This window comes from Anoplopoma fimbria, chromosome 19 (assembly GCF_027596085.1).
Source record: "Anoplopoma fimbria isolate UVic2021 breed Golden Eagle Sablefish chromosome 19, Afim_UVic_2022, whole genome shotgun sequence".
In the NCBI taxonomy this organism is placed as follows: Eukaryota; Metazoa; Chordata; class Actinopteri; order Perciformes; family Anoplopomatidae; genus Anoplopoma; species Anoplopoma fimbria.
The window spans coordinates 7,431,476-7,459,429 of record NC_072467.1 but is presented as its reverse complement, the minus strand read 5'-3'; the positions used below and the strand labels follow the sequence as shown (position 1 = coordinate 7,459,429).

At 42.8% G+C, this 27,954-nt stretch overlaps 2 protein-coding genes across 2 annotated transcripts in view; both read left to right on the top strand.

Annotated features, from left to right (window-relative positions):
- The window catches only part of b4galnt4a (beta-1,4-N-acetyl-galactosaminyl transferase 4a), a 123,114-nt gene extending 105,679 nt beyond the window's left edge, over window positions 1-17,435 (top strand). Inside the window, 13 exon segments of the mRNA XM_054620402.1 lie at window positions 8,353-8,419; window positions 10,257-10,421; window positions 10,753-10,862; window positions 11,693-11,793; window positions 11,957-12,030; window positions 12,123-13,692; window positions 14,058-14,311; window positions 14,314-14,436; window positions 14,567-14,720; window positions 14,835-14,907; window positions 15,636-15,789; window positions 16,068-16,194; window positions 16,848-17,435. Coding sequence (XP_054476377.1) covers window positions 8,353-8,419; window positions 10,257-10,421; window positions 10,753-10,862; window positions 11,693-11,793; window positions 11,957-12,030; window positions 12,123-13,692; window positions 14,058-14,311; window positions 14,314-14,436; window positions 14,567-14,720; window positions 14,835-14,907; window positions 15,636-15,789; window positions 16,068-16,194; window positions 16,848-16,962 — 3,087 coding nt within the window. The 3' untranslated portion in view covers window positions 16,963-17,435.
- Window positions 17,436-21,524: 4,089 nt separating this feature from the next.
- Window positions 21,525-27,954, top strand: part of abtb2b (ankyrin repeat and BTB (POZ) domain containing 2b) — a 44,623-nt gene continuing 38,193 nt past the window's right edge. The window contains exon 1 of the mRNA XM_054619420.1: window positions 21,525-22,971. Coding sequence (XP_054475395.1) covers window positions 22,080-22,971 — 892 coding nt within the window. The 5' untranslated portion in view covers window positions 21,525-22,079. The remainder of the gene's footprint in view (window positions 22,972-27,954) is intronic.

Genomic DNA, 27,954 nt, shown 5'->3' with positions numbered 1-27,954 from the left:
CTGTTTTTCCATTGCCACTATAAAAATGTTGATGAGAGCGGGTTTAAAATAGATACAAAATGAATAGGTTATTCAAACCTGACGTCCTGGCTCATATTTAGTCTTCTCCGTGATACCTGTAGCAACATACCCACACAAATACAAACCTGCATTGTTATAATGCGTGGCTCTACCAGTTTTAACTCCATATGTATTAGAGGAGACACATAGCTGTTTACCAGTGTTGACAAGCATATGGCGATTCCAAATCAATTCAAAAAGGGGGAAAGCGCTTAAAAAATACACATCGTCTTTTGCACTGGCAATTAAGAAAGATTAATGGCGTGGAAACTAAAGGTTTTGGTCTCTTAATCAGAGCTCATTGGCTTGATCTAAGGACAAAGACCGTATGGACAGAGATATCAAAAAAGGGAGAGGAGACAGAAATAAGGGGGGAAATAAGAAATGGGGCAGGAGTCTGCAGGAAGATATATACAAGGTGTACACTGGAGACCTTTATATGAAGTATTCCTGTTCTCTGTACCTCGTGGTATTTCTCATGCAAATCATCCAGAAAGGTGTTCATGTGATCATGTCTACCGGTGAATCAAGGTCATGTGGAAATCCATCTCTGTCTCTCTCCCCTCCTCCTCAGCCAACTACTCATGAGGCCATCAAAGTGGGTTTGCACCAGTGGAAACGATTTAATGAAGCGTATAAAAGTCAAGCAGCAAATCAAGATATTGTACGGGAATGTGTGCGCGTGTGTGTACGCTGCGCTGTCTTAGCAAGTCCCGTGTGTGTGATTTAGCCGCGGAATACATTTCACACCTTGACAAAAATAGCAGATTTACCGTGACCAGCCCACAACAGCATAAGCCCAGGGCTCACATAAATCCGCAGAAAACCGAGGCACTTTTTGTTAAAGAGCAGATAGCGTGGATTCACAGCTCTTTCTCCTGTGTTCTGTACCAAAGCTGCGATCGCATGGTCAAAGGTGGGCTGTTCATCTGGGAGAGTATTGGTTTAGCTGCTCTTGTTATAAAGAAACAAGAGGGTGTAAATTTCAGATAACACACAAGCGCAGTCTGGAAGTTACCTTTTGGCAAGAAAATAAGAAAGAGAACCCTTGTTCTCCCTGTGTTGGTCCCGTTCTTTTCCATCGTGTAAAGGAATTAGAGGGAATGGCTGCAGGAAGCCGGAACATAAACAACATTAGAGACAGGAAGAGACAGGTTAGTAATACACTGTGCCTTTTCTCAAGGGGATGGAAACAACCACATTTGTATGTATGAACAGCAGGCCCATAAATGAGGAGACTGTTGAGTTGTTAGAATCAGTAGGCACTTTACTAAATCTGCAATCCGACTGAACATTTCCACTACTACGCTCAACGCTCTTTTCTTCAATTAAACTAAAATAAACTCTTTAGAAATGACTGTTTTTTTAATGGATGACATGAGTTGAAAGTAGACTTGGTGAGATTCTTAAATGTCATCTGGATATTTGTCAGTGACACACAGGACCTTTCCACTTGCCTAATGGAAAACGTCTCTTGCTTAGCCTTGTGACAGAATGAAGGAAAGGGTTGGCCATTAAACGCTGTGATTGAGAGGTGGAGGCAGTGGGAGAAAGACGAGAAGAAAGGCACGCCTTAATTAGTAATGGCAACTTTATGGAGAGTCATGGCTGTTGGATTTAAATGCAGGATTTTAATGGCCCGATTTTATCACTTCTGCCAGACCAAGTCTCAAACTGCCGACCAATTAATACACACACCCAAGTATGCACATACACCCATCTACCCCAACCTCCGCAGACTCATCGGTGTGTTCACTCAGGCACTACCATACACACACAGGCCTCTCAGCATCTGCCAATATAAATCAGTAGTGGCCCGCGTGACCTGGGGCCAGCTGTTAAAGTATATTGTGTGTGTCGTTTTATTTTGGAAAGAATTCTGCTTTCTCTCAGGTTCTTTACCACTTCAACACCTTTACGGGTTGACTTTAGTTCAGCATGGAGTCATATTTTTTGCCTGAGTTCACTTTTAGGTTTTCACTGTGCTTGTTTTCAATTACATTTTTCTACTTTTACTTTTTGTAATGGCTATTAATATTTACATTTACTTCGCTCTTTATCATTAACATGCACACATTTGTCTTGCTCTTTCCAAAAATTACCTTTATTTTCTTTTTGACACGCATATATAGATCTCAGATTAAGATAAAGGTGTGTGTTTGTTCTTTTGGTGTCTTTTAAATTTGGACATTTCAATTTGCACTTGTTTTTTGGTACCTCCATTCCAAGAGGTCATGCATATGAGTGTGTATGGAAATAAAGCCGGAACGCCAGCATTAATCTTTACCTCTCCAACAATCGTTCTTTAATGGCATGGGATGCTTTTACTGCAGTGTTCATTGTCCTCTTATCCTCTAGAGGGCCACATCAATGCCAGTCAAAACGACTGTAATATTGCATGGTGATCATCCGGGCTCTCTCTCATTATGAGGATGATGAAAAATGTAAGACATAGACATAAATTCTCAATGGCAAGAGCTCATCAGATAACTAAATATTATTCTCATTCATGTTATTTCCATCTCTAAAAACCAATGGGTGAACATTACGTGGATTTAAAGCCATTAGTAGAGCTGAACTCATATCTTTCTTCCTGTCTCTCATTCCAACACTTTCTCTTGTCATCATGCTGATTTGATCAGGCACTTCCCATAGAGCACCGTCCCACGCATGGCATATCGGGTTAGAATTCAAAAGGAATCTACATAGTGTCCTGTCACCCTTGTTCATTGTGTCCTTTTCATATTAACTCTCATGTACTTACATTATATTTTACCCTGTCTTAACAAGTGCTTCTCTGTGCCACTGAATCTTGCAGAGACACTGCATGTTATCTATGAGAAACTGAAATATTTGGAAATTTTGACTTTATTAGTTTTAAATGAAAGCCTTGAGCCTTGAGCATGTAGATGTTTCTCAGTAGGTCGTATTTCTGGTGAGTAATGACCCCAAAATCTTTTTTCCCTATTTGGTAGCTCTAGAGTACAGTTTTCATGTTCATTGCAGTGATTGTTATCAATTAACTTGTGTTTAAGAAAAAATGTTGCAATCATATTGAAGTTATGCCGTTGTATTTTATCATTGGATGTTTTTTAATGTGCCATTGATGCGTTAGTGAAATCATGTCAAAGCAATTTTTACATTCCTGTGTTATCTCGTTTCCTGTAAGCAAAATATTGACCAAAGTCTGTGGCTGCAGAGCAAACACGCAGGATTTTGAGAGGTGTTCAAGGACATTCTTTGTGTCATGGAAGTTTGACTTGATTTGAATCTAGCGAGAGTGTAAGTGTGACTAACTGGTTCCCCTTCAGAGCACACAGGACTCGCTGTAAATGCACAAACTACGACGTGCCAGTAATTGCTATGGGTATTGGGCTCATTTGTCTTTCTGAAATGTCTGGTCGGAGAGACTATGGCTAATGTATAATTCAACATAGAAAAATAAAACACCCCGTCACTGTATCCACCTCCTCATCTCTCTTTGAATATTGGTCCTTCGTCCTCAGGCAAGACATGATATGACAAGGAAAAACAAGCCACTGTTTTCATGTCAGTGTGACAGGGAATAGAGAGGAATATAAGTATTTAGTTCTGTATAGCTGTCACTTGGAATAAGAGCATAATCAGTCATGAGCTTTATGTCCTTGTTTCCATGCTGAAGTTTGTGATTATGTGCTTTTTCGGCTCTTCTTCACTGTCTGCATCCTTGTCAACTTTCATTGTATTAAGGTTCTACAACCGCATCAGCAGAGCATCAAAACGCCCAAAGTCTTTTGTGTCTTCTCTGCTATGTTAGCAGAGGTATCTGCTGAGAGCCTGTCAGGAGTTTCTTCTTGATGCTCTCTCAGACTCCCGTTACTGGGCAGCACCATAGCTCCACGCTGCACACTTTCCATTACTGCCAACGTTACAATTCAAACTTTGTTTCTCTCCCAACCAAAGCTGTCATAACTGTTCTTGTAAATTCAGTAAATTTAGTTTTTTCTTGTCATTGCTTGTCATTTCATCTATTGTTTCCCTATTCTTGAGAAAAAAATGTATTGTTATTCAAAATCAGGTCATAAACACTGAGTTGAATTGCCAGCTATATCAAATAAAAGCATGACTAGTAAACTATTTGCTTTTCTACACTGTTTGGCCAACACAGGTAGACATGTCCCAAAAGGACTGCATTCTTTTTCTCAGAGTACAATGTAAGTTGTGTTGTAGAGTGAGCTCGATCTGCCAGAAGTCCTCCAGGTAGTTTTCCATTTTTAACAAAGTTCAAAGTTACAGCCTAGACACTCTGTTTGTCTCTGTTGAGTAAAAATCACACTAGCAGCAGTGTTTCAGATATCAGAATTATAATGCAATGTTACAAAACATGTAACACGCATATAAAATAACACATAACATTCATAAAGCCTCTGTTAACTTATCTGCTTCCAGGAAACCAATGTAAAACCATTTAAAACCATTTTCTGTAGGTGTATAACATGTTAACTAGTGAGCTTTAGAGGTGCTGGTTGGTGGATATTATTACCATTGGACAGAACCAGGATAGCTGTTTCCTCCTGTTTCCAGTCTTAATGCTAAGCTTAGCTAACCAGCTGCTGGAGGTTGCTTTATATTTATTAATGTTTATGTGGACTAGAATAGAATAAAAGCTGCCAAATTCCCCTAAACCCAACCAAAGGAGACAAAGGGACAAACTCTCAAAGGTTGTTGATATGAGCTTGTTAGCTGTCATTTTGCCTTTTTAGCACCACAATTACACAAAATAATTATTGGTTTGTTGGCAACAAGTCTCAATTAAGTCCCCATTTCTACAGCAGAACATTCAAACTCATGTGAAAGATCACAGATTAAATGGTAGTTGAAGGAAAGTTTATGGGACTTATTAACTGTTCTGGCAATAGTGAGAACTGTGTCTCGTTCCCTCTCCTCAGTAACAACATCCACTCTTCTCTGTTTCCTGTGATTGTTTTGCAGCTTGGCCGAAGATAGAACTTTCTAACTGCTACATCTAGTGTATTTGAGAAGGATTACAACAATACATATGGTCAACCATACATGTAAAATTCTGCAGGACTCCCAACCTAAAATCCCCAGGCCTTTATGGGGATTTAGGAGATTTGATCTCATTGGTACACTTGAGTCCACTAGCACCTCCATCTTTTTCTCTCACTGTCTTATGTGTCTTCTTTCTTCTTTCTTGACTCTGAGAACAAATCTTACCTTGGCCCACATTTCAAGATCCTTTGTCTCACAACTCATCTTCGACAGCTTGGATCATTTTTTATCTCATGTTTGTCTGCAAATATCATTATAGATCACATATATGTTTGAATGATATGGCTTTTTTGTTAAGTCAATACATATCATCGAAAAGACTAAAATAACAATGCATTATTTTGTCTCAAAATACTTTTCAGCTTCTCTATCTATGACTCTCAGCCCAATTCAGTCCTACTGAAGGTATACATGTTTTCATGTTTGGTCACAAACGCTTAGTTTCAATTTTAACTAAGGCTAAGTGATACAAACAGCTGTGCAGTTTCAAGTAAACGCTAGAGGAGTAAATGGTTGAGAACTATTTTCAGACTTGGAATAATACACATTTGGTGCGCTAGTGAGTTATGTTAAATCACCTTTCATGTCATATCCTTCAATCTTAGTCTCCAGCATTTGGAAAGTAGCTCATGTGGTGCAGTAGCCTTAATATCTACGATTTCCAGGCTGTCCTGCCCTCAAACTCACAGTGTAATTGTAAAGGTGGCCCTGTTCTAAATGACAGTGTAGTGCGTGTCTCTTCCTGCTTTTGTCCCTCAGGCAGGTGTTGTCAGGCTTGTTGACATCTGTCTTGTTCCGTTGTCTGCGCTGCCACAGACTTTTCTCTGTTTACCACTCCACTAATTTGGGCCCAAGGCCAAGTGTCTGTGATTGAGACACAGAGAGAGCTTGAAAGCTGATAGAAAGCACGCAGTCAACTTCTCTGTCCTCTCCTGAACAAATGGACAGCCTTTGTCCAGTTGAACTGTCTGATTTTCTTCTATCTTCATTCCATTTATTCCCCAAAAAATCATGGGAATGGCTGCGAGACCGCAAAATGGAAGTGTTTACTTTTTGTTGATCTTATTGGACCTGAAATCTGAATTGATTTTTACCTATAATGCAAAAGGTGAAATAATGTCTTTATGTCATGCCTTAGGCTTTGGAGTAGCCAATTGAATTAATGGAAATAAACTGTAACTTGTGTGTGCACATGCATGTGTTCTCCACCAGGCAACTAACCACAAATACTTTGTGTGAGTTGGGGAAATACCCTCTATGGTCAGCTGAATGAAAACAAAATCAAATCCTTATATGTCACTTGGTGGTTCAGGAATGACGAAACTTGATGAAACAACACTGCTGGCTGCCCGTTGCTATTTTGCTCTGCGACTGGTACTTTTTATAATTTCCCCTTGGATATTGATTTTCTTTCCTCTCTGTTGAGCCAGCGAGCAGGCCTCTGCTTCTTCCTGCTGCTCCCTGTCAACACTATTTCACAGAGGACACACCTGTACCCACAGGTCCCCCCCACACACACACCCCACACACACACACACACACACACACACACACACACACACACACACACACACACACACACACACACCATGTACTTCTATCTTTGTGAGGACACTCATTGACATAAATAATTCCCTATTCCCTCACCCTGAACCTTAAAATCCTCAAACAGGCTGTTGAAGGTCTTTCCCAAAGTTAGATTGGCCAAAATGTCCTTACTTTCCAAAAAGAACCTCAAATTGGCCCTCACAAAGTGAGCAAGTACACACACACACACACACACACACACACACACACACACACACACACACACACACACACACACACACACACACACACACACACACACACACACACACACATGAATTAATCTGAGAATATATAGGGCACTTCTATGAACAGGAAACTATCACACAGGCTTAATTGTGAAAAGTGTGGACCCTGGGATTGACCCTCTCCCTACATAGAGCTGTAACACCCCATACCAACAGTTAAAGCATCAATTGTCATTGACTCATTTAAAATTTAACAACAAAAAAACATGCTTCGTTTTGAATTGCATTTTGTTTCAGAAAATAGAACCATGTCCTATATATATATATTTTTTTAATTTAGCAGCAAAGCAGCCAGCCAATCACAGTCCATACTGTTGTTCTAAAAAGCACCAGAAGAAGACTGTCACACATGACACCAGAAATAGCTTACAAGACCCTCCTTTAAAGTTCAAGAATGAACTTTCACACAAAACTTTTTTTGTTTTGTTTTTATTCAAGTCAAATTTTTAAGAGTTGAATACTGACTCGCATTTTGTTGTGTGATTTGGTTGCAAGTAAAGTTACAACTCACACATGGTCTCCTGTTGATTCAGGCTTTGACAGCCGTTTGCCTCGACCTTGAGGAAAATCATCCTGAAATAATGACACAATGCTGAAGCCTTGGGTGGCCCGTTGAGCTGTTCCCTGCTGCTGCTCAGCGGGATGTCGCACTGTGTCCTTGTTTGTTGTTCTTTTATATGTGCACTTATTTGGGTATGTTTGCCTCTGTGCTCACGCGTCAGGTGTGGAGGAGTAGCATCCAATGTACAGGAGAAATAGTACAAATCAAATGCCGGGCATTCACGTAGCAATTGGTGCTATGCAAAATCTAAAATGATGAATGTGTATTATGTGTGTATTTGTGTTACATACACACATGGAGGTATTTGCATGAGCCTAAGGATGGTGTTTATATTTGTATTCTCTACCCGAGGGCTGCAAAATGACCTGTCTCCTGTCATTATATCCTGGGTAACCAGAAGTGACTTGGTAATTGTGAAATCTATTTAAAAGAATTGTAGCTTCTCTCTCTCTTTCTCTTTATTTCTCCCCCACGCCTCTCTCTGTTTTCAGGTCATTACTACATCTTTCTCATGCCCATCTACTCGTCACGGCTCTGTTCTTGCTCTGCTCGCAGTCTGGTTTTTGCTCTTTTTTTGCTCATTCCTGCCTTCCTTTCTTACCTTTAGTGGCCTTGCGTTTCTTGTTTTCTGTTCATGTACCACACTTTTTTTCCTGCTTCCTCTTCTCTTCTCTGTCTGGCTAAGTTTGTTTATACAAAAACCCAGCATTGGATCAATTCTGTGATGCTGCTAAGATCAATAACACAGTCATGGATGAATTCTGCTCACCTTATACTTTCAACATGTTGACATTTAGTTTTCTACCATCACTAAATCCTCTCCCTGTCTGCTTTCACACACAGTGGCGTCCATTCCTCCCTGGTCTGAAATATGAAGTGATAGACTCAGCCTACATCTCCCTGTACACAGGTAAGAGCTATGCTGCCATCCTGATATACAGCATGAAAAGCTTCTTGTCTAGAACATAAAATACATTTCATGATGATTTTTTAAATTGACTTTAAAGTGTTTTGTTGTTTGCAGCAAAGATACACATTGGACTCTTTAATGATCTTTTCTATTTCTAGTCTTTTTTTGTTCTCAGAGCTTGGCAAATAGAAAACAGGAAATGATGCTACAAAAAAACAAACTTCATTAGTCTTGTCTGGTATCGATCAGTAGTTTGATGTCACAGAGTCAGCCTTCTTTGTTGCAAGATGTGCTTCTCTCTTGTCCCTAAAACAAACTTGTATTTCAGTCTAGATAAAGGATTAAAATCATAATTTTCTCTCATATTTAGTTTCTTCTCATAGATGAGAAGCTACAGATTGGAAGTATGACATGTCTTCTCTATATGGGGCCAAAGAGAAGATACAGAATGCACTAGATGCTCTATTTTTCTCGATTATTATCATGTGTAGCAGAGATGAGAGCACAAGCTTACAAGTAGATCTCTAGTCTAACCTTTATAGCTCCAAGAATAGCAGTGTGTCTCTGGGATTCAGCATCGTTAACAAGGGGAAATGCCAGCTGCATAGAGAATGATGTGTGGAGTTGTCATTTTGGGCAAAGCTGCAGGTTGCTAGGGATGTATGCCTTCTTGTGTATGACTGGTTATGACAGGGAAGAAGGAGGCCTTGTATAGTTTATGAGGTCACCTGCTGGATTCAAACATTACCATGTCCTCATCTGTCTCCCTCCACCCATCCATCCCTACTCCTCCCTTTTTCTTACTGGAATCTTCCATTTTCTCACTATAGAAGTTTATATTCATTCCTGTTTGACACTTTTGAAGGCTTTCCCAGTTTAATTAGGTCTCCAATTGGCTTTCAATTAACATCATTTTGAGCTCAGCAGTTGTAACAACTGCAACATCCATACACATTGAGTGATCCTGAACTAACTTTTTCAGCTCATGTCTCTTGAAAACCAGGAATAATTGTGCCAAACTAGTACTGAAGATTGCATTTGTTCTACTACCCATGTAAGCACTTATCTAAACGTCTAAGTGTATGTTATTTAATTTTTACAAATTAAATCATTCTGTATGTTAATATAATTGTTCATGGTACATTTACAAGGCAGTTCAATGCAGCTCAAAATACTCCACATCAGCTGTAAATTAATTTACTACAGAGACCAAATAAGCACAAAACTCTCAATGGTTTCCATATTTGCGTGGGATTACCACATGGATGAGATCTCCATCTCTATGCCATACAGAAATAATGCTGTTTTATTTTTTATTACAACCCAACCACAGTAACGTAGATAATTAGTTATTCTTGGCCAGGCTTGCTTGTAGTGTAAACCAGGTATGTGATCAGCAGATGTCTTATTGTTAGGACAAACAAAAGCGTCTTTCTCAGTGTAGCGTGGGCACACGGAGACACACACACCGAACGTGCACACCCCACCCTACAGATGATGCTGACCACCACGTTAATTAAAAAGCATTTCTCCCATCAGGCCCTGCTCCTGACATGCCATTAATCACAGATGCGCTCCCATCCTTCTCTGCTATCGATTGGTACAATTATGACTCTGCTCTGTATTTGTTTTCGGCCAACTTTTTTCTGATCCTTGCACTTCCTCTTCTCCCTTTGCTTCCTTCCTCTCTGCTTCACCTTTTGCCTTTTCATTGTCGTTAAAGATTTACGGTGATTACATTCACATAAAAACAATGTGAAATAATGAACTTCCCCTTACCTTAAACTACATCGCCTCTGCCTCACTCTGTGTCTCTCTGTCTCTGTATTTTTTTCAGACGAGTCCAATCTGAAGATGAACAGTGTGGACCACATCCCCCAGACCTTGGCCAGTCACATCCGTCTCCCAGAGGAGGCACAGCCCCGGAGTCTGCGGGGAGGCAGCATCACGCAGCACGGAGCGGATATGCTGAAGCCGGACCCCAGGGACACCTTCTACAGCAGTAAATCTAACCATCATCGTTTCAGACTGTCACCTTTTTTTTCTGTGCTCATCCTGATTTTCTGGCCCTGTCCTTTTCTCTATCTGACTGATTGACTGTCTGGCTCACAATCTCTCTGGCTGTCAGTTTAGCTGTATTCAGACCTGTGTCATTTAGTCTGGCTGGCTGTGTTCCTGTTTTTGTGTGTTTTCCTCTTTGTTCTGTTGTTGCCCTGATTATCTCCAAGCTCTCTGACTCTAAAGTTTGTTGAAAGCAGAATTCCATATACACATTTGTTTGAACCTGATCTAAAATATTTACCTCGCCTTCTCTCTGTCTCCTCTCTCCTTAGCTCCTATGATCGACCCCTCCCGACTGGAAAACGTTCTACCGGCATGTCTCTACTCTCCAACATATGTTGTCAAAGATTTTCCCATCGCCAGATACCAGGGTCTGCAATTTGTAAGTCACCTTCCCTCTGGATTGGTGAAACACCATTTCAACATTGCCTCTTTGCTTTAGCTCTGATGTAGACCAGGAGTTATTGGCTATGTACAGCCCGATTTTAGACCATATTTTGAGAACATGCATAAAAAGCTGTAAATATTTAACGCAAGTACTGCACACTACCCCGTTTACAGTATAACTGATTATTTTTTTGTCATATACACAGATTCTGTTTCGTCATATCATGACAAAGGCTAGGCTAAGACTAGAAGTCTGCTATAATTTCATTTTTCAACCTTGATTTTTAATTGAATCTAAATGCATAATATACATCTATTAAACATATTTTTACATCAAATTTCTTAGAGGGTCAGTATGTGTAAGAGAGTGAGTTCTTACTAAAATACAACCTATGGGTTCATCAGAATTACCCTGAATACCATAACGGTAGTATTTTAACTTTTAACTAATCAACTGGCCAGAGAAGAAAAGAGCAGAGAAGCTAGGTCTATGCTGGTTTGATCATTACCATTTCATCTCTCCTATTTTATCAGAACAAATTGTGGAAGCAGGTGGGAGGTAATTTGAGCGCTGCTCCCACCTTTAGGACAACAGGAGTTACTGCAGCGGCTGCAGGGACTAAGTGGAAATTAGAGCCACATAACATAGCAAATCCATTTTAGATTTGACAGGAATCGCTGTAGCAAACATACAGCATTATGTAGAGCAAGATGCTGATATGGATTAAAATGCTGGTATTAATATAATCCCTATAGAATACTTCTAAATGTAGTACTTTCTGAGGTTATTGAATTTGTTTTGATTGACGTTTAATTCTTCTTCAGGTCTATCTGTCCTTCGTTTACCCGAATGACTTCACACGTCTCACCCACATGGAGCGAGAGAACAAGTGCTTCTACAGAGAGTCCCCTATCTATTTGGAGAAGTAAGGACATTATTATCATGCGACCTCTTACCAAGAGATTAAGTTTATTATGCCGCAAGGCACATTGAAACTTCAACCTTCTTTTAATCCGCAGGGTTGTGTGTGTGTGTGTGTTAAATGTGTGTGTTTATGGGTGTGCGCTAACTACTCTTGTGTCTGCCAGGTTTGGTTTCTACAAATATATGAAGATGGATGAGGAGGAAGATGACAGACCGTTCTTCTTCCCTAACCCAGATGGTAAACTAATAATGAACCAACACACACTTACACAAATTAAAAGACAGATGCTGTACACAAACTCTCTTTCAACTTTGTGTTAATGTCTCCAGATTTCTTAGATGAAGAGGAGGTGGTAGATTTAGAGGATGAGGCAGAGATCGTTGGAACACAGTCGCCCAAGAAGCCCTCTCATCCCAGCCAGACCAGCCACACCTCCGACCCCTCCCATCAGCACTCCAAGCCTGCGGCAACACCTGCTGGCAGAGAGGAGGGAGAAGAGGAGGCGGACCCTGATGAAGAGGAGGAGGGAGCTGTCAACAGTATCATACGACGAAGAGAAAGGAGACATTTTCCTCACAGAGATGGACAGATGGAAAGGGATCTGGACAGGGACTGGGGAAGAGATCATACAAACATGAGACAGGACGCCAGAGAGGGACTTGAAGAGCTCCATACCAGGGTGGTTCACCCTGACATGGACAACGTAGTCCGCGGTCGCTCCCTGACTTGGATCCGCACCGGTCCTGCCGAGCTGAGCCCTGGCAGGAAAGCAGGAGGAACAGGTGGCGTAGGAGGAGGAGGAGGAGGAGGAGGAGGAGGAGGAGGAGGAGGAGGAGAGAAAGGAGCTGAAACACTGCCTAAACTGAGCAAGTCCTCCCTCCTCTTCCCCAAAAAGTCCTCCCTCTCTGCCCTGGCCAGCCGAGCCAAGCAGATCCTCAGCAACTCCGCCCATAGCAACAACCCCCATGATGACAACAACAACAAGCTCGTTGGAAACAAGAAGGAGAAGAGGGAGGAGAACAAGATCTACATCACCAGGCCTCGACCTGCCAAGGAGCGGGAGAAGGACCGGGAGAGGGAGAGGGAGCAGCGTCGAGAGAGGAGGGAGGAGAGGGCGTCTCGTCACCCTAGAGAGGTGTTCCCGGGGGTCTTTCTGTACCAAACTGGGAAGACCACAAGGCTGGTGAACCTGGGTGTCAAAGGAGGAGGCGTAAGAGGAAGTAGGAGTCTTGTTAGTGCCCCCCAGCTCTGGCCCAACCCCCCCACTAAAGAGGGTAAGACATTTCCCCACAATGGAAGCATCTACATACAGGATGAAAGTGTACAGAAGTCTGCCAGCAGGGCAGCGGGGGCAAAACAAGTGGAGAAAAGGAAAAGGAAAGGGGAGCACCGGGATTTAAAGACTACTGCCACTGATGTACCCAGCAAAGGTGACCCGCTAACCCCTCAGTCCCATCATCAAGATCCCCTTCAAGTCAACCAGCAAAGGTTAAACTCCACAGAAAACACACTCCAAGGTCAAACGCGGGTCACCTCTTACCTCAGGACCTCCGAGATCACAGAGTCCCAGCGGCAGCTAGACTCGGACCCCGACCCGCCAGAACCCGGCCATGACATGGGCCGCTCTAATCCTGGCCCCGACCCTGACCCCGAGCCAGAACCAGAGGAGGGCGAGATGTCGGACTACAGCTACGAGGAGGTCGAGGCTCGGCCAGGTTGGGCGGAGGAGAGCATCAACTGGCAGAGGACCTTCTCAGTCAATCCGATGGACTTTGAGCTGCTGCGCTCTGACTGGAATGACCTGCGCTGCAATGTGTCTGGCAACCTTCAGCTGGCAGAGAGCGAGGTGGTGGACGTGCTGGCTCAGTACATGGAAAAACTCAACGAACGCAATGGAGGGTGAGGATTGAGGGGAGGGAAGGGAAGGGGAATTATATTTCCCTGCAAACTTGTAAATTCAAATATGGTTTATTTTGTCAATTACCATTTTCTTCAGCAGTGCTTACAAACATTGATGTAATTTGTGTAAAGTTGCTTGTCCACTGTGTTTAATTTTTTTTCCCAAGCCACAACATGCTGACTTCACTCTCTACAGATATTGCATAGCCACTTTTTCCAGGTGGTCTGCTTTCAGTCAAACATTAAATAATCCAGTTGGGAGAATAAAATAAGAATGTGTGTTTTGTATTTGCATCCAGTCTTTCATATCATATCTCAGAGCATCTGTGCTTTCTAAAGCTTTTTTTTTGCTGTCTTTGCCCCAGGATCTACACCCTGCTGCGAATTGTCAACGTTGAGAAGCGGCGCGACTCGGCGAGAGGGAACCGTTACCTCGTGGAGCTGGAGCTAATGGAGAGAGGCCGCAGCGTGGTGCGTCTGTCAGAATACATTTACCTGCTGCTCCATCGCAGCAGGCAGGGTGAGGAAAGCCTGGAGAACACTGACTTTGCCCCGGCCTCGGCACCAGCTTCGGCACCGTCAGCTGCCACGTCCAGCCTCGACACCCCACCGCCCCCTCCCCCACCAGGTCCCCCGTCCGGCCCAGAGCGACCCCCTGGAGCACCGCCTATGCCAAGCCTCTGCTCTGCCAGCCGGTCATGCTGCAGTGGAGGAAAGATGTCATGGTGCACTTTGTGGTGCCAGGTAAGTTAGATTGGGATCACTTTTAAAATGAATACACAGTATTGAAACTAGAATAAACTAAGATTATTCAGGGAAAGTAAATCATTTCTTTGATCCATCTACTTTTCCCTTTTTTCTTACTGTCCTTCAGTGAAAAACCAGGCTCGCTGGGTACAGCAGTTTATCTCTGACATGGAGAATCTTCATAGCCAGACAAAGGATGACAACTTCAACATCATAATTGTCGACTTTGAGAGTGAAGACATGGACGTGGAGCAGGCACTAAGAGAGAGCACTGTACCAAGGTGTGTGTGTGTGTGTGTGTATGTTACACAATCAGCCCTGGGTATCAGGACTTTAAATACATTTTTAAATATATTAGAATATATCTAAGTGTGTGTATATTTTTGTTTTGACAGATACGAGTATCTAAGGCGAGAAGGGAACTTTGAGCGCTCAGCAGGACTGCAGATCGGAGTGGACACTATTGAGGTTAGAGAAACACACACAGAGGCTAGACAACAATATGCGAGCTGACAGGGAAAAAGACACTCACTGAAGGTCAGCCACTCACACTGACCGCATGACCTTTGCTGATGGACAGAGGGAAAGAACACTCATGCATAATGAATATATAACTGCCTGGCCAGTCTGTCACGGGCTGTGGATCTCGCCCTTACCTCCGAGTCTCCTCCTGCTTCCAGTCGTCCTCTCCCACAGAGCCCAGCTGTGGCTGACAGAGAATCGCTTAGACAGTTAGCCGCATTTCCTCTGCCATGTGTATGCCATCGCTGTCACATCCATTCCCTTTCGCAGGTTTTTTGTGTGCATGTGCCCTTATGCCGCTTTCTGGCTATCTCTCTGTCACACACACATGCACAGTCACCCACCCAGGGGTGTGGAGCGGCTTGAAATATGGACAGACGTTGATCCGTCAGTTGACTGTCAGTGCTGTCACGGCGGGATGACAGGGCCGTCACTCATGTCCGAATGACCTGCAGGCTCTGGAAGTGAAGACATGCCACTGATGCTGAGCCAAGACTTCTACACTTTCTTTAATCCTAAAATCCCACATTAGGGGAATGTGAAAATATACAGCTCATACACAGACTCATTCACACACACTTTTCTTCCTTTTTTTCTTCTTCAACATAAAATCCAGAGATTGTTTAGATGTAATGAATCTGAGCATGTGTGTTTGTTTGTGTTTCCTCCCGCAGGACAGTCACAGCATTGTGTTCCTGTGTGATTTGCACATCCACTTCCCTCTCAACATCTTGGAAAGCATCAGGAAGCACTGTGTGGAGGGACGCCTTGCTTTCGCTCCAATCGTCATGAGACTCAGCTGCGGCAGCTCGCCACATGAGCCTGATGGTAACTCACAACAAAACAGACACGCACACACATTACAAGCATGTCGGCGCTGATACAGGAATAATTAGTCGCATATCAGCATAGTTTTCAAGTTTCTGTAGTTTCACACGTCACTCAAACTCATTCCCCAGTTCCAGGCAGCTACTTTACATTCATGAAACAGCTTTTCAATTTATATGCATAATAAAGGTTCTTGCATCAGAAGCACTTACTTGTACTGCAATAGCGTGCAATGGGACCAATAATTCCTTTTAACTTACTTTTTGTTCTTTCCACAGGTTACTGGGAGGTGAACGGCTTTGGCCTGTTTGGAATCTTTAAGTCTGATTTTGATAAGATCGGAGGGATGAACACAGAGGAATTCAAAGACCGCTGGGGTGGAGAGGACTGGGAGCTGCTGGACAGGTAACCCGGCAACAAGCCAACACAGTAGCCCTGCAATGAATACTGTTAGAGGGCTACAGAGTTATTTTTTGTTGAGACAGTGTTAGACCAATGGTTACTGTTACAATATTTATGTGTATGTCTTGGATTGTCTCTGCTGAACCTCCGGTGTATGTGGTAATTGTCCTTTTTTAAAGCAATGAAGGTGGATAGTGTGCACAATGTTAATAGAATACAAGTGCAGGACAAAAAAACGCAATAAAAACAGAGATAGTCTGCACATCTCAGTGTTGAATGTTTCGGCCAGCCAGGTCTTTGCATATTCAGTGTGTGGAAATGTCTTTTTTCACTTACATTAAGAAAGGCAGCTGCAATCAGAACGTGTTGCAATTAAGTGCTGAATTTGGGTATAGAAGCAGCCAGATGGATAATTGAGCAAATAAAACTACAACTATCTGCATGTTTAGATACCACCCAGATGTAAGTCTGGTAAATTGACAGTTTAATAAAAGAAGACAAATTAGTTTTTATCAGATTACAGGCCACATGTTCTGGGAACAGTTGCTATGGCTGTTAACCCAATATTTTCTTATGATGAAAAATGCTTGTTGTAACCCACGACATTGAAATGAACCCAGTTTTAACCCGGTGTTCCTCCCTCCCGCCTCCTCTAGGGTACTGCAGAATGGTTTGGAGGTAGAGAGACTGCGTTTGAGGAACTTCTTTCACTACTACCACTCCAAACGAGGCATGTGGAACGCCCAGAACAAGAAAACTCTAAAGGGATAGTGCCCCCTTCTGATGTGAGGATTCTGAATCTAACTGCAGATCCACTGTGTGAGAGAGAGAGAGACCTTTGGGAGCTCGCTCACTGCCTGAACTCTGCCTTTATTTGAAACAGGCTCCTTTCAGGGATGTTCTGTTTCTCCATCAGCCCCTCTTGTATACTTGTCTGTATGAGGAAACAGAGTCTAAATCTGAACTTTACAAGCGAGCCGTTTACGCAGACAGACCTGAGTCATCACTCTGCCTCACTGACTGAACTACTGTACAGAGAGAGGAGAGGTATTTTTGATCTCCTTCTCTCTGTCCTTTTTTTGGTGCAATGTTTTCAGACAGACTGGAAACCAGCTGTTTTGTGTGTGTGTGAGTGTGAGTGTGTGTACGCGTGGGTGTGTATATATATATAGCTGTATGTGAATGTGTTGCCGCTTGTGTGTGCTTATGATGAAAGAAAGCACCTTTTTTCTAACAAAGGAGATGTGAAGACAACCTAAGATCTTTTTTTCTAACACGCTCTCACGTGAGAGCACAATAGAATGTGTGTCAACATGTTATTCAGATAGATTCAGACATGGTGGCGTAGATCGCGTAGTAGAGGAACTTTGTCTTTGGTAAAATAGTTTCTAAATACATAAAATAAAACTTCTACCTGTTGGATACCATTATGACCGAGGTGCTGACGTTCCCCTGATATTATGAAACACAAAGGTTGTGAATCAGAAAAGCCCTTTTCAAAACAGATAATGAAGGAGTTGTCATCTTTATATCTTCCTGTCTCCCTCTGTATCTATTTAATCTTCAACTCATTGCTGCCTCATTCTATTTCAATGTCATGCAAATTTGTCTATTTTTACGTACTACACCCATATTAATGCCAGCTATCGGTTATGACTTATCTCATTTTGTTTCATTAACTCAAGTTTGTTCTGCTGTTGGTTATATTTTCAATTGTCCTGACTGAGTATGGGTGCACTAATATTTGGGGTGCTATTTTCTGTTCTAAAACACTGAATTTGTAAACACATTTTAACTCTACTGACGGTATATCCTCCATTCCCTCCACATCTCTAACCTCATTGCTAACTGGAACATACAACTTTAATAGGAGGGAAGCAGAGGACAGCGGCAGCTTTCTGACATTTGATTTCAGGTTGTCACACCATTGTATGTAGATAAAAGTTGCATTTTAAATATTGGATTTGAGGGATTAAACTGTGTCACTCATATTAAAATACCACCGAGGCAAGGGATGCTAAGCTATTGAAATGCATAAACACTCTTCTTTTAAGCTTGTATAAAGCTCCAACAGAAGGGAGACCAGTTCATGTGTTGGACTCAGTGTGGCAAGGCATGGCTGTTTCACAAATGTGTGCCTTTATCAGGGTTTGGCTGCAGGCAGTTTTTAAACTACTCTAACGACAGAAGAAGACAGGAACAGAGGGAAAACATGGTTATTTATCAGCAGGCTGTTAAGGTCACTGTAAATTCAGATAAACTGTAAAAGAAGGAGACATGGTTCTCTTCAATGGATTACAGAGATGTGTCAGTGTGTTTGTTATACTACCTTAGAAGCAGGAAGGAGTGGTCTTTGCAAGCCAGTTGCCCTGTTGGTGAGATACACAGAGATGGTACTAATGACTACTGAGTGAAATAAGGAGGTTTGATGGAGACTCACTGGCAGCTGCGGTCCAGAAGGACCCCACCTGCTCCCATTCGTTTTGGCTGGAGGCTGGGCTCCTAATGCCTCTGTTTATGCAACATGGTACTTATATTGATGAAGAGTGGCTTGAGGGCTCAAGGCTGGACACACATGTGGAAGACAGTTAATGATCTGTTGTTGACTATATGATTGTCAAAATGCCCTCTAAGACCCTTTCTTTGCCTCTACAGGAAGAGGGTCTACTGTACATCATTTAACACTGACATGGGACTATTTAAAGAACAAAAGAAACACATTAATATAATGCTATATATATATATATATATATATATATAAGAAACGTAAAAATGAAAAATAGGAATATACATTCCAAGGTAATTTCTGTGAAATTGTTTTGTAGAGAAAAGGTTTTAAGAATGTATTGTACTTTTATTTTAATTTGTTGGGTTTTTTGCAAATAAAATTTTATGCTTAGTCCAGCAATTTTTTTTCTTTGTTGTATTGTTACTCTTGTAAGACATTTGTAAAATAATATCAGCTACAACAACTCTTTTCCCTATCTGACCACATGGTGGTGCTCCACCCATACATACATACCTGCAGACTTACAGCGGCTGCATGGCTTCACACAAATGAAGATGAATAAAGGATATACATATTTTTAGCAGGGCCTGGGTTGGTTCAGTTTAGGAGAAAAGACACTATGACTGAGTAAACAGATGAGATGAACATTGCCAGGATGCGAAATCCCCTTTATACACACTCAAAAACAAACACTATCTCTGATACATTTCCTGCAAACAACCATTTTTACCCAAATATGAAAAGCTAATTTTGATCATGCCAGTTAGGTAACATGATGGAGCTTTTTTGTCCCAGCAGAGTGTTGAATCAAACTCAATTGGTTTGTAACAAAACAATAAAATTCACTATACAGGTTAAAATAATTGAATCTGGCTCAAAAACTCTGATTGACCCATCAAACCTATTATTTGAGCATTTTTCTAATTAGAAATAAAATATATTCTGCAAATTAAGAGACGTTCAAATAGATGATTTAAAGTACATTTAGCTGAGATTTGAACAGGCCCTGGATTACTTTTATTAATAGTTACAAATGCAAAGCAAATATGACACCATGTCAAAAACCCTCTGCAACACTTACTTACACACTTACTCTCTGACGCTGACATCATCCAGTTACCCATTCTAAGTTATATTGATCTAATATCACATTCATCTTGTTTCATGACCAATGCGGAGAGAAAAGCAAACATTTTGAACTCCAGCAGAGCTCTAATGTTTTCAGGATCACATCAAATTATTTGCAGATTTCTTTGTTTTGTTTTGAGTTGTTGATCCCCCCCCGGTTGCCATTTATCTCTTGGTGGTGGTCTCGGGCCTGAATATGCACGCACACAGAGAGATCATGAGGTAAACTCTGTCCACGTCACAGCTACATGAGGTCTGGATGAGGTAAGCGCTAACCTCCTATGATCTCCTCTACGCCCTGTGTGTCTTCTGATCTCATTTAGAAATGCTTTTGATTAACTGGACTGAAAGGTAGACTCCCCACTCAGTTCTCCTGACTGAGTGATTCATAGACCATGATGTTATGAGTGTGTATGTGTGAGTGTGTGTGTGTTTGAGAGTCACTTTTTCCACATTAAGTACATACATTAGATCCTATAACATCCAGGTCTGTATATGTGCAAGAAAACACTCATTACAGCCACTTTCACAATGTGTTGCAGTCTCACATGCAAGCAGGTTAGGTGTGGGGCCCTAAACCGATTATGTAATAACGTTGGACGCCGTCCCAATGGAGGCACACCCTACCAGTCTATGCGAGTGTGGAGTGATGAGAAGCAGGTAGTCACAGCCCTCTTCAACATGTTTGCTTTATTTTACTTCAAGCATGTTACAGCACCTTACCAGAAAAAACAAACAGGGCCGCAGGACTCTCCAAAACTGAAGTTTCGTAAGAGGATTTGCTCAAAGTTTGTTTTTAAAAGGGAGAGCTGTGACTTTTCCGTCATTACCTCTGCCAAACGGGTACTGAATGAGGACAAAGTAGTGGACTGGGTACAAACCATATGAGCCACGAAGCATTCTCTTAGTTGAACCTTTTAAAAAAAGCTATGTTACATGTACTTATTTAAGCTATTACAACACATCTGTCTACTTTACAATCCCAAATAAGCTTTTAAAGTGCACTTTCAATGAAGACCCTAAGCCCTCGTCAATGTAAACACTGCTCCACCTCTTATGTTATTACCACGGGCTTTACAGATTCGATTTCTGTTACAGACTGCAGGTGAGAGATTAGCTAATGTGCAGGCAGCAAGCCAAGTCCCCCAGAGTCAACATGAGAAGATAACTAAAGCCTGCTTGGTGAGGTTGCCAGTTTAATTCTAGGTAACTCCATCCATATAATAAATGATAGGGAACACCTAGCCAATTATTTAATCTGTCATGGATACGTTATAGGTGTAAATTATATTATACATTATTAAATATTTGTCGTAAAATGATAATAAGAATAATAAAGACTGTGAAACACGTGTAAAACAGTTGGAAGTAATTTGAATCTATTATACGGATTTGTGTGAATGTGAATAAAAAGTTTGTTGGTCGAGAAAAAGAAAGCAAATAACCTACAACCATATCGGGATCACACATGTTGAGGGAATTTGTTTTGACGCTCGTCTGAGGCAAAACAAAGTTGACTTATTCTCCCAAATTCAGGAAACATTTGGTTTGGGTTCTGATTGGCTACCAGCAAAAGTCGGCCCTCTCCTGATTGGTGCTCGAGCTGCTTCCGTGTTGTCATTCAGCGACAGGCCCCTCCCCCTCACACATCTGTAGCTGAGCGTCTCCGTCAGGCTGTTTCCTGACCGAGCACCGGGACGGGAGAGCGATGAGCTAGTCTCGGACTTTTTCCGCAGTTATCTACAGAAAACGAAACCGATTTTTACGTGTTGTAAACAAATGAGCTCGTGTCTGGTTGTATTCAGAGATCGAGGAGACACTTCGTCGTGTTTTTAAAAAAAAAAAAAAAAAAAAAAAAAAAAGACTCTGGAGAACCCGGAGGAAAGTTTAAAACCCCTGCGCTGTCCGGCGGGGGGGAGGGAGGACGGGGAAAGAGGTGAGAGACGGGTGCGACTTTCATTTCCTCGGCAGTCTAGTTTGTTAACGAAAATATAGGGTGGTTTTGATTTAAAAAACAAAACAAAAACCAAAAAAGGATTTCATATGCAAGTGCAGTTGCGTCGTTTCGCTTCCCTGCACTGATCTCAGTTTAGCAGCATGTCTGACAAGTGTGCCGCTGCGTAACCAGTTCCTCCGGCTCTGCGGGGAGTTTCGACTGCTGCTTGATTGACTTCAGGTTAACGAGCTGTTAACGCTCCTCCAAAAAAAACAAAAAAAAAAAACTCTCCTGTTGAAATATAGTTTCACAATCATGGCTGGTTTGAGCAATGTCCACATGAAGACCCTGGAGGACCTGACGCTGGACTCTGGCTATGGCGCGGGGGACTCCTGCAAATCCCTCAGCCTGTCCTCCTCCAAGTCCAACTCCCAGGCCTTCATGACGGCCGCTCACCGGGGCAACTGGTGGTACTACTCCGGCTCCATGAACAGCAGGAACAACAGCTGGGACACGGTCAACACTGTCCTCCCGGAAGACCCGGAGGACATCTTCTCCAAGTGTCCCCGCTTACCTGAGTTGGAAGAGTTCCCCTGGACGGAGGAGGAGGTGGCCAGGATACTTCGCAAAGTGGCCGGGAGTGGGAGCGTCAAAGGTGGGCACACGCATGTGTTCTCCCCGGAGGCCGTGAGGCGGCTGTCCGCTCTCCTCCGCAGGGCTCTCATCCGCATCTCCAGAGAGGCGCAGCGGCTCAGCGTCATGCACTGCCGCTGCACCCGCTTCGAGGTGCAGAGTGCCATGAGGCTGGTGCTCAGCTGGGCCTTGGCCGACTACTGCGTCTCTGCTACGGTCAAGGCCATCTCCATGTACAGTATGAGCGCCGGGGAGCTGCTGAGGAAGGGCAAGTCCTCCCGCTGCGGCCTCTCCTTCTCCGTGGGACGCTTCTTCCGCTGGATGGTGGACACCCGCATCTCCGTGCGCATCCATGAGTATGCAGCTATATGCATGACCGCATGCATGGAAGCTCTGGTGGAGGAGATAGGAGCCCGGGTGCTGATGGCCGAGAGGGGTCACTCGGGGCCGGATTCAGGGTCATGGTGCGCCCCGGTGAGCGCAGAGGTGCTGGAGGGGGTGGTGAACAATGACGCGGAGCTGTGGGGAGTCCTGCAGCACTATGAGCACCTGATCTGTGGGAAAAACGCCAATGGTAAATATATTTAAAGTTGTTTTGTTTTTTTCTTTCTGTGCACTTAAAGGCCAGTTGTTCTGTGGGTCAAATGATTCAAGTGGCAGCATCCATTGTTTGTTTTGCTGTGTGGTGATGGATGTCAAAATACACCCCAAACGTTGTTTTTTTTGTTACACACTCTCCCTTCAGAGTGTCGCTCACCACTTTCCACTCACTCACAGTGTGGAAAAGGTGAAATGTGGCCTGCTGCTGGATACAATAGCAGCTCTTTGTGAGTGAGCGTTTGACGGATTCTTCGCTAATTTGACCTGTCAGAATAGGAAAACACAGAACAGAGGCACCTGATAGGAACAAAGAAGGTATTTTGTTTCTGATCAAGGTCGTACGAGGAGAAAAGACTGTTTAATTTTTCTGTTGAACAGCCAAGTTTTATTTTGACGACTTTAATCGATCAGTTACAAGATTGATTCCTCACACGTCACTCTCGCAATTTTGAGTGCAGGGGCCCCTTTAGTGCACAGGCAGGAGGCTTGCATGTTGACACAGCTCTCTGTTGAGGCTGACTTCACCTCTGATCCTCCTGCTGTGTTGGCTGCACTCCTTTCAAATCCTCCCCTTCTTCCATTTCCTCATCCTGTGCTCCTCCTGTTGGACAAATCCCATTTCACCCACCACCATCCCCACATATCTTCCATCTCTCTCCCTCCTCTCTCTTCCAGTTCCAGCTGTGCATCCTGCTCCCCGTCCATTTGTTTTCTCCACCCTCACATCCCTCTTCTATCAACTCTCTTTACCTTCCCTCTTTGTCAAACCCCAGTAGACTCATATCGCTCTTTCAGTGGCTGCCCAGTGTTGAGTTGATTCATGAGCTTGTGTTGGGACATTGTAACCAGCCTTTGTTTGTGGCCCACTACCAGCTCCCCGAAGGAAAGCTCTTTAGTACAGCACAAAAGCCTTTTGTTGTGTGATCGTGCAGCTTAGCCCAACACAGAGGGAGTGAAAACAAATGCTGGTGAAGCTGGCCATACACATACATGTACATACACATATACATATACATAGCAGAGAGAGGGAGAAAGATAGCTATTATCGCAGGGCCGCAGGCTCACTATTGATAAAAGTTCAGATGTTATCATGCAGGAGCACCTTTCTGTGCAAACATGGCGTGTATGTAAAGAAAGGGTTAATGCTGTAGCACTGCCAACTTCCTAAAGATCTGAGATCAATTCAGCAATTAAAACATAGTAGCCTGGATGCACACACGCATTCACTGATTCCTTACATCCTTCATATTATTTGTCACTTCCACTGGTTTCTTCACAATGCGCACTCCATTTAAGCCTGCAAGTGTTAAAAACAATAGAGTGCAGCGCATTGGACTTATCCATTATGTGGCCATATGCTTGAGTTAGAGCTATTTCATTGCAAAATAAGTCAAGAGAGCAGCTTTTGTCCCAGTATTTAACTGGATGTCATTTGGATTTGTTCTATTTTGGTGAGTTCGGTCATTGGTTTTGAAAGACCAGTGTGTGTGTGTGTGTGTGTGTGTGTGTGTGTGTGTGTGTGTGTGTGTGTGTGTGTGTGTGTGTGTGTGTGTGTTAGTGTGTGTGTAATAACAACAGACCATTATTCTGACCACCCTAGCTTTTTATAGGCCCAAGAGCGTGCTGTGTAAACCACATACTCATACCCCCTTACCACCTTACCACCTGACACCCCACACCCTAAACCTTGCTTTCCGCAGACTTACTGCTGCTCAAGCTCCCCCCATCCTCCCCCCCAAAAACCATCAGTGTAAACAAAAGCAAAGATGGTCCAGATGTTCTTGGGACAGGATGGTAGACTACTGATCATATGGAAGGATACAGTCCGATAAATCCTCCTTCTCGATTTCTCTCCGACTCTTTCTCTTTCTCAGGGGCTGGCCCACATCTGGAACTCTTTAAGCCGAAATGACTTCTACGGCTCCAATAACAGTTCTGAAAAACTCCCTCCCTCCCTCCTCTCCTCCTGCCCTGTCTTTCTCACTCTCGCTCTAGGCTCGTTATTTTTTTTTTTTCTTTGCTATTGCGCTCACGTCCACTTCATCTTTATCTGTTTATTTCTTCTGGTCCACAGGGAGTGCATTAGAGGAACCCGGTTGTGATGTGCCAGGATCTTATTCATTACGCATGCACACACACTCGCACGAGCAAATTCCCTTGTACACACGAACACACACACCATGAAAACCCATTTAGTCTGCTTTGCATGTGTTCAAATGGCTCCACATCTCTGGTTGAACCCACTACACAGTGCCGCTATACAGGAGAATCAATTTGTCATTCATTTCTCCTCACAAGGAAATAGCACAAGCTTCCTGGTATAAATTCTATTGATAGTGCTGTGGGGCATTTTTAAAGTGCAGAGTAGTAGCTTTACTAATGGACAGTGAAAGAGGCTATGCAGTGATTGGTCTTTATGACTGGCACACATGTATTTGTTAAACTCTTGTCTGGCTGACGGATCAGTTTTCCAAGTGCAGCTCCATTTGAGTTTTTGTGAGACTTTGCAATGTTCTCAGAGTGTTTTTGTTTCCCAAGTTAGCTGTTTATGCACTAATCGAATATATTTAGATATGCAAACTAGTGACTTCACCATGATCAACGCTGCTAACTCCTAACGGCGTTGTGAAAGATTTGGGGTTAGGAAAGTACCGCTCTGTGGCTTGAATCTGTACTACTTTATGAATCGGAAGCTGTGACTATGTGAAAGAGAGCATTCATGCTTAGAAAAACCTGGATAAACAAACTTTGATTTGGTCCAGTACTTAAAAAAAAGAAGCAGATTTTAGTTCCTCTGCTCCAGCTCTATAAAAGTAGTAAAAAGGGCTTCACTGAGAGAGCAGGACACATGATTTGCTGCTCAGTATTTCCCTAAATATGTATTTAGCCCAGAAAGAGGCGTGGGAACAGTGGGCAGAAGGATGCAGGGAGAGCAGCCCAGCACTGTGGTCACACAGATGGGGAAACCAGCACTCTCAAAATACACTCCTTGCTCCACAAATCTGGAACGGGATCAAATAGAGTTTTGGAAAACATATCAAGACATCAATATTATGGTGAAACTGACTTATGTTCATCCGATAGGCGTGCTGCAAAAAAAATTGCAGGCATTAACATCAAGCCTGTGTTAGGCCTGAATAACTGTACGGATGAACTTGGGTTAACCATGTGAGCACCATTAGAAGGTCAGAGCGTGTATAGAGTTAAAACCATAAGTCATATAGCTTTGCTGTAATAAGGGTTAATCCGTTTGTGTGTGAGAGTGTTTTGTGCAGGTCCCACCTCAGGCCGCTCACACACACACACACACACACACACACACACACACTGATGGTCCATGTCAGTGTTTGCGCAGGCTTCTTATCTGGTCCCAGCTGTAAAAACACTGACCCATTAGAGTGCTGGTGTGCATATGTGTTTCAATGTGCTCATCTGTGGCTGCTTAAATGTACTTGTGTGGGTATGGACTATTCTTGGAAAACCGTGACTAAAGCTATTACAAAACCAATGACGTTGATTCAGGAACCTTACACTGATTTCACATCCTCTGACACAGGTCATTTAGTTTGTAAAATGAATAACAATAAAAGCTAAATAATCCAGAAGGCTTACTCCCCTGGGTACAGCCCGTCTTTACTTGCTCCTCTCTCTTCCTTGAAACTTCACAATCATTCATCATTTTGATCTCAAGCCAAGCTCCTCCTAATACATTACACTAGCATGAGTCATGCTTCTTAAAACTGTTTACAGTAAAGCACTGATAGGGAGGAAGCAAAGAAAGCTAAGGATGACAGAAAAATGGCAACGGACACAAACAGAGACACAGAAATAGTGACCGCAAACTTTAAAACATCTGTGCCTTTGCATCCTGCTTTATTCTTTCTAATCGCATTCTTGCAGAGAAGTGGTTGAGTCTATCCAGAGAGAACAGCAGAGTTCAGATTGGTATTGAGCCTCTTTGGCTCGTTTGAATTGGAAAATGCACAGCCAGTGGGTCACATGCCTTACCACAGATTGCCTGGCTATGGTTCTCGAGGGAATCTGTCCTGCACATTGGTTGGGGGTTGCAGCCAGAGTACCTAATGAGGGAAGCAGGAAGACTGGCTGGAAGATGGCTGGAATCTTGGACCAGGCGGCGTAGTGCATTGCCCGGATGCAAGCAATGGTTTTGTTGAAAGGAACCACTGTGCAATACATCATCTCTGTGTGAAGGATGGCTTACAGACAGCACTGCCACATGCACCTGTGTTGGGAGTCTGGCTTAGTCATTATAAAACTGAAATATGATTGTTAGATTTTGGGTGTCAGAGGTTAAAGGTCAGTGGTATTCATACTAGTATGAGCAAGTGTTCCTTATTAGACGCCATGACGCTGAATACAGTTGACGGTTGGACTCGCTCACTTGTAGATGATAAGGGAATTGTCAATATAATTCAGTTGCCATTTGTACACATTTATTTGCTGTTTGCTGTGTTCAGGTGGAAATAAGAAATAGCCGAAAATATACACACATGCACCGTGGGCCTGGTAAGGTTTAAGACTTCCTGGTGATCATGAAGCCGAGGTCAAATTACTTGTATGTCGATGCTGTTAGCCTCAGAAACCATGGAGGCTTAACAGACAACTTTGCTTTTGACTGCACAGGCCAATCATTTATTAAGCCTCCTTGGATCATATTGGCCTTGGTTGCCAAAAGTTTTTTTTTTGACAAGCTTGACCGCTGAATCAGTAGCTATAGCAACACAAGCCCAAAAGGAAAACAGGGGTAGGATGGCGACATCACCGATAATGATTCAACATTGGGTTTAATGTATGAGACTAATGTTGAAGTGCAAGAGGAATTGCTGTTTAACTGACCTGCTTAGACAGAGTGAGGATGTGAGGATCAGTGCAAAAGGACTGATAAATATCAAGGCTTTTCTTCACATCAACATTTAGCTCCTGCTGCTCATATTTC